The sequence below is a fragment of the Pteropus vampyrus genome, unplaced genomic scaffold (genome assembly GCF_000151845.1).
Source record: "Pteropus vampyrus isolate Shadow unplaced genomic scaffold, Pvam_2.0 Scaffold7, whole genome shotgun sequence".
In the NCBI taxonomy this organism is placed as follows: Eukaryota; Metazoa; Chordata; class Mammalia; order Chiroptera; family Pteropodidae; genus Pteropus; species Pteropus vampyrus.
This window is the reverse complement of record NW_011888788.1, coordinates 651,148-658,554: the sequence shown is the minus strand read 5'-3', so window position 1 is coordinate 658,554 and position 7,407 is coordinate 651,148. Positions and strand designations below refer to the sequence as shown.

At 41.9% G+C, this 7,407-nt stretch overlaps 1 protein-coding gene across 1 annotated transcript in view; it reads right to left on the bottom strand.

Moving 5' to 3' along the window:
- The window catches only part of TMC2 (transmembrane channel like 2), a 56,137-nt gene that overhangs the window by 17,638 nt on the left and 31,092 nt on the right, over nt 1–7,407 (bottom strand). The window contains exons 11-14 of the mRNA XM_011370962.2: nt 6,840–7,028; nt 4,384–4,563; nt 2,801–2,950; nt 658–786 (exon numbers count right to left, since the gene is read on the bottom strand). Coding sequence (XP_011369264.1) covers nt 658–786; nt 2,801–2,950; nt 4,384–4,563; nt 6,840–7,028 — 648 coding nt within the window. The remainder of the gene's footprint in view (nt 1–657; nt 787–2,800; nt 2,951–4,383; nt 4,564–6,839; nt 7,029–7,407) is intronic.

The window sequence follows — 7,407 nt, the reverse complement described above, 5'->3', positions numbered from 1 at the left end:
TGCATAGGACAGATGAGGTCAGAGGTACTGCCAGCTCTAGAAGGCCACGAGGGAGAGAAATGACACACATTTAGAATAAGCAGTTTCTTGGGTAGGCGGGTAAGAGGAACCTCACAGGTGGAGGGAATGAGTCAAAAGAGATTTCTCAAAGAATAATCCAGAAGACAGGACCAATGGTTATTGTGTTCTTGGTGTGTTCCAGGACTTTCTGAAACATTGATGTCAATGTTTGATGCCACACTCCAAGATTTCATTAGTCTCAAAAATTAAGAACTATCATTTCTCCTTATCACTTTGAATCTGTTCCTGTAGCTTGCACAGTGTGGACTTTGAAGCCTAACGTTTTCTGCCCTCCCCTAATGAGAATTGATGCTGCTTTGGTATTTCTCTATCAGCCATCTGCTCAGGTCTGAAATGTGTGGTCCACCTTTCCTAAGGCCAAACACCTCCATTTCCCAGATAAGACGGTCACCTTGGTAATTGCATTGGGAAAAGGCAGATTGGACATTTAAAGGAAATGCAGATTAAATACTTCACTATTTCATAGAGCAGAGATGGCATTAAGCATTTAAAGAGATGCACAAGAATGCATCCAACGCCATCAGGGAGAATGGTTGAAACAACTTTCTGCAGAATGTCTGTGAAATGATGACCTACAAATCCAGCTTCCAGGTCCCAGCACCAGCAGTAGTTCATGAACCGGACAAAACAAGCCCTCAGGAAGTCCCCCAGCAGGATGGTGATGTATGTTACCAGCATGTCGGACACCGTCAGCCTCATGAATTCCTGAAAAGAGGAACACAGAGACGGGGTGGTTAGGGCTGGACCTTGCTCACTTCTCCCAACTGATTGCAGCCATGCCAAATTTCCCCACACATCTGAATTCTTCTCTGGGACCCTCTGATTTTTGGTGGCAGATAGGTGGTGGTGCAGAGCAAGAACCCCAGGCTTTGGAAAATGCTTAAAATAGGCCTCAGCTTTACAAGTTACTAATTGTATTGCTTTGGAATAGTCTCTGAACTTCCTGAAGTTGATAATATTAACCTTGCAGGGTTAATGGGAAGCTTAGCGATTATGTATGTAAATTGCCTAGCATGCCCGCAATGCCCAGTGCTTGGTGGTTATTAGCACTATTGCACAGATATAGGATCTGAAAGCTCATCCCTTGCTTCTCCCATCTGCTCCGAAATGCCAGCTGCCCCAGCTGAGACTGAATCTGACCATCGCCACTGAGAACAACACCTGGCTTTCTTTATCGCCTGCTAATTGATTTTTTTTTTCTTGTTATATAGAGAAAATAATGCAGGTTTTTCACAGAGGCACATAACAGAAGATGCTAAGTCAAAGGAACAGAGAACCTTCTCTGCTTGGTAGAGTATATACGACATTACTTCTTTTGAAAATTGAAAAGATCAACCAGACATCATTATAATTATAACCTGTGAGACATCTAATAGATGTGGAATTTCAAGAGGGCACAGGATCTGCTTTATTTATTTTCGTATCCTCCAAAATAAATAATAAACATTGGCTGGATGAACAGCAAATGATTTTTCAGGGTTGTTCCTTTATAAGAATTCAGGTTAATCTTCCTAAGTAATAGACCATCCAACATATATTAGGTCTCCACTCTGCGCAAGATGATGCTCTGGGGCCTGGGGTGGAGGTGGTGGAGGACACAAGTGAGTAGGACATAACACCTCAAACCCATCAGCATGTCGGTAACAACAAGCTCAGAAATAAACAAGCTTTCATCAGTAATGGGAACAGTAATGGGCATTCAGGGAAGAAGGCAAGAGAGGTGCCTCCCAAGGAAGGATGTGTAGCAAGAAATGAGAAGTTCTATAGCAACATATTCCCAAAGAATCACATAGGTAATGAACTCTCTTTTAACTTCTAAAGAGGGTGGGTTTGGTTGACTTGAAGATTCTTTCTCTGTTACACATTGTGATGGGTTGAGAAGTGCGGGAGCTGGGGAAGCTGAGTGGCTCTGTACATTAAAGATGAGGAAGAGTTGAAGATTATGGGGAATCTAAATTGAAGGAGGCAAGAAATGGTGAGTCTGAGCCCTCCATGAAGGAATGAGCTCGCCTGAAGGACCCCATGGGTGGCCGTTTTCAATGGAGTGAGTAATGTAATGCCCTCCTCCATTGTACTTCAACACACTCAGCTAAAAACACTGTTGTCTAATGCTTTATGTGAGTAAATTCTTCAGGAGACCCGTGAAAAAGTAATAAACACTGCATCTCACTGGAGTCGCTGATGAATAGAAACCCCATGCAAAGAGATGGAGTTGAGGAAGAGAAGGCAGCTGATTGCTGTGTTATCCGTGAGTACTTGAAGTTACTGCTTCTGAAGGCAAAGAACACTAGGCTTTGAAGTCCACACTGTGCGAAGTACAGGAACAATAGTGAAAGTGGGTATGGGGAAACGGTTATTAATTTTTGAGACTCTAATGAAAATCATCAATTCTCTTTACAGAAAAATGCACACATGCATATGTACGCAAAATCATGCATCCAATTTTTATGAGTATTTATTCATGACTTCCAGGTGGAGAACCTCAGGCTTTCAGTAAAATCTGCAGTAAAACTAAATAAATGCAAGTGGTTTTAGATTGATGAATGGAGCATGTAAGAGAAATATGTGGGACATTGAAAAAAATGGGAAAGTGAAAAGGTGGAACTTTCCTAAGAAATATTGGCTGGACATTTTAGTGGCTGAAAAATGGAAATATCAAGGAAAGAATAACAAGAACTGAGGATAAGGGTAATCTTTTTGGGACAGCACAGTTACTCACAATGCCCACGGCTGTCTCCCAGCAAGAACCACGGGGCACATCAGCAGGATGCAGGGGTGGCCGGGGGACACTCTCATTCCAACCCGAGGAGTTGTAATAGTTAAACAGAGTCCAGTGAGTGATGTTCTTTATTGTCTCTTCATTAGAAAGCTGGAATGGAAGACGGAGACGGGTCAGAAGGAGCCAGGGATGGTCCAACCATTTCTACAGAAACAACAATTAAAGCCAGCACATGCCATAGCCTTACTACCTAAACTCTGCCCTGCCCCTCAACGGAGTCTCCCCAAAAATCTAAACAGAAGAGGGGGGCAATTGGCTGAAGTCCTTGGGTCTTTTCCATGAAGTTATCTTCTCTAAATTATTATCCATCTGTCTGTCCATCCATCCATTCAGTTATTCATTCTTCTTTTGAGAATAATTTATTCAGGGTCTATTCTGGACATACAAGGCAGTGGTGACACAGGAGTGAATAAGAGGGGTGGAGTGTTCCTCAGGAAGTTCACAGTCTAGTAATTGACAGATGTACAGACAATTACAGAACAGAGTGATAAGAATTACGGGAAATTTTCTCTGGGGATTGAGGAAATCCACATCAGACAGTGGGGGCCACAGAAGACTTCCTGGAGGCAAAGAGATCTGAGCCCAAACCTCAGGGAGGATCAATTAACTAGTCAAACAGGAAGAAGGGCGGAGGGAGAAGCAAGAGAGAATTTTGCCCCATGGAGGAATGTGAGGCTCAGGAGAGGAATAGTCTACTGCGGTAGGAGAGGAACCAGAGATGAGGGCGGAGTGGTGGGCAAGGGCCAGATCCGATCACTTCCATGCTTAGAACCTTCTACAAGCATTCCTGTTAACCTCAGGAAAAAGTTCATGCAGCTCAGCAAGGAGGAGGGAGGGTGAGGAAGAGAAGCGTTATCATCTGGGCCTTCCCGCAGTTTCGTTTTCCACCCTTTCCCTCCACTCTGTTGTACAGTTCTCCGTTTGCACCAGCTATTCTCTCTGCTTTTTCCAATCTCTGCAAAGACTCTTCTGTGGGTTCTGGAGTCCCTCCTGTGCACTGCCACGCTGGCCTGCATTTACCCTCAATGAAGCATATGCTGCAGCACGATGTAACGAATGAGTCTGTCTCCTGGCGAGTGCAAACGGCCTTGGATCAGGACTGTGTTTGACTTGCTGCTGTACCCCCAGGGCCTGACATAGTGGGTGCTCCACAACCATCTTGTAAGCAGTGATGAAAGTTTATGACATATCATCTCGATGGACACTTACTTGGCTACTCGGCTGATAAACACTTATGGCAACTATGAAATAATATGGGAAAGGCTGTAAATAAAATATTAATGGTGCCAAGTGACAGGTATATAATGTGAAAAAAGACAACCTAAGAAAAAGACAGCAAAGAACAACAGAGAAATGTTAAAAATGGCTGTTTTCGTGTCATATCTTGGAGAGATTTTTCTTCGTTTTACTTTTCTGAACTTTCCAAAATCTATTTAATTAATACGAATTGTGCATAAGGAGATTATTATATTTAGAATATGATGGGCATCAGGGACTGGCAGATGTTTGTGGTCAGTCTTTACCTTGAGGTGGACGTCATCCATCAGAGCCAAGAGAAACGTGTAGAGGTTCCCCAGAAAAAGTGCAAAGATGCGTCCCAACTGCCACTTCAGTCCAATGCGCGGGTGGTAATTCTCCAGGGCAGCGATGGTTTCAAACAGAGGAGGACAAAACATCCCAAGCAGAGACATCACAATTTCTACCTGAGAGATCAGGAAAGCCTGGGTTACTTGTGCCATCAATATCACCTGGTTGGTCATCATCTCTGAACCCCCAGGGCCATATAACTCCATTTCCTTTTTGCCCCCTCCTCTGTGTCTCCACAACTTGCTGCGTGACCCTGGCAAAAGCATCAACATGACCTGAGCAGTCAGCATATGTCCCATACATCATAATTACTCTGCGACTGGTTGCTATCATGATTGTTGCTATCAGTATGGATAAAACTAGCAAGCTTTCTTTGAGAAGTAAATGAGTTAGCCTATGGGACAATACTTTGTGTTCTGTAAAATTGTGAGCTAGGTAAGAGTCACTGTGGCAGCCATCATCTCAGGAGAATGGAAGAGAGGAAGCTCAGATCACAGAAGAGAACTAACAATAGAGGGATGCAGTTGAGAACGGCTTTCGGAGTCAGCTCTCTGGATTTGAGTCCCAGCTCTGTCACTTGCTGGCTTTGAAATGTAGGAAAAGTGACCTAACTTCTTGTTTCTTCATGTGTAAAATGGTGATGGCAGTCCTCGTTGTGAGAGTCAGAAGAGATAATAAATGCACATCTACTAGTCTAGAGCCTGGTAAATGGTAAACCTTCAATTTTACATCCAATTTTGGGAAAATCCTGACTCTGTAATTGAACCTGACTATAACAGAACATTCTCTTTACAACGAAAATTGCTCATCCAGTGGATGGTAAATCTTTGAGCTGCTGACCAAATTGTGGGTTGGTCACTACTTCTGGGCTGGTCCTGACTCCTCTACTTTGTCTCACACTGACTTAGCTTGGCTTTGCATCACCTTCATACCTACTTACCTGCTCATGCAGTTCTTTCCATATGGAGAACCCTCCCTATAGCACATCCACTGCTGCCCTTCTTTACATATTTGTCTAATAATGCTCAGCCTAATTCCTGCCTTTGCTACAAATCCCCATATCTCCAGTTCACATGGACATTTCCCCTTGCAACACATCTGTAACCCAAAACATCTTATTTGGTCATGTTATTTCTGCCTACTGCTGTTTCATCATGTGGCCAATTCCAGGATAGCCTGCCGAATGAGAGACATGGCCCACTTATGGCCAAACATGGCTGTTTGTGCTTTGGTTTATTCTTGTCGAGCCTGCTTCCTAAGGAAACTGCAGTCTATTATTACCTTTAAACTGTAGCTTTAATCCATTTATATTTATTGTAATCACTGACACATTTAGATTTAAATCTTATCTGATTTTCTGCTTCATATTTGTCCTATCAGTTTCTTTTTCTATCCTTTCTTGCTTTTATTTAATTTATTTAGCTTATGATTCTGTGGGTCAGTGTTTGTTTCTGGGTTTAGTTAGGTGGTTCATCTGCTGGTCCCACCTGGATTCATTCATGAATCTATGGTCAACTGATGGTTGATGGCTTCATTTACATTTCTGGTGGTTGATTGGCTATCACCTAGGGGTGATGAGATAAGTGGGCCATGTCTCTCATTCGGCAGGCTATCCTGGAATTGGCCACATGATGAAGGTCTCAGGGTTCCCAAAAGAGCAAATCGCAATACACAAGCACTTTTCAAATCTGCTTGCATCATGGTTGCTACTGTCCTACTGGCTAAAAGCAAGTCAGATGACCAAGCCAAGCTAAATTCAAGGAATGGGGAAACAGATCCCACCTCTTCATGGGAGCAGCTAAAATATTACATTGCAAAGAAATTTGTATAAAAGGATAGGACGAATCTGTAGCCATTTTTGCCAACTACCACAGATGCCAAATTCCCAAAAGAGATTTATGGATCAATATAATCACAATAAAATCTTAATGTGTTTTATTGTGGATCTTGATGAAAACCTCATTCTGCCAGATATCAATACATACTATAAAGCCATAGTTAATGAGTGTGTAGGAATAGACAAATAGACCAACAGAATAGAAAAGGGAGCCCAGAATCATAACCATGCATAAATAGACACTTGATTTATGATATATGGCACTGTAGAACTATGAAGAAAGGAATACCTTGTTGATAACTGGGATTAAAGACAATTGGCTATCCAGTTGACTGACATGCTAATTAAATCCACCTTTATCTAGCCACAAAGGCCTAATAATAGGTGGCTCTTCCTTCAACTGCTTGACTTGAAAGGGATGGAATTTTACTTTTTAAAACAAGTCCTATAACCCAGACTTTCAATAATTCAGATGAATGGCATAGGAACCAGTATAATTTCAGTTATACTGAATCTCACTTCCAATATTCACTTCCATAAAGATGTCCTTCTTACCTCATTCCTTTCATACCAGCTGACGTTCTGCATTTTGGAGAATTCCTGGGATCGCTTCACTACAAAGTAAATGAGGTACCCACTTCCACACAAACAACAGATGATGAGGAAGTTGGCCAGGACACGGAGAAATCTGGTCAGGTGGATATTTTCTTCTTTGTTACTCTCCTGTTCATCTACTATGGATTCCTTAGTGTTATAAAAATGAGATGTGAATTTCACCATAAAAATAAATAAATAAATAAATAAATAAATTTTAAAAAATGAGACGTGAATAACGTCAGGCCAGGAACCAACAGGAACCATCGCTGTTTGGGTTCTCAGATGACTACTTTGCATATACTTCATAAACGAAATGTTACAGAAGGGTGGTGTAAAGCACTTTTGCCCTAGGGAGAATTTATTCTTTCTTTTAAGAAAACATATTTTGTTGTTACTGTTACTGTTTGGAACATGTAATGACAAAAGCTTAGATTTATCAGATACTTACTATGTGCCAGATGTGGTGCTAAACACTTCTCATATAGCATCCCTCTTAATCCCAATAACAAACCAATAGACCAGTTAT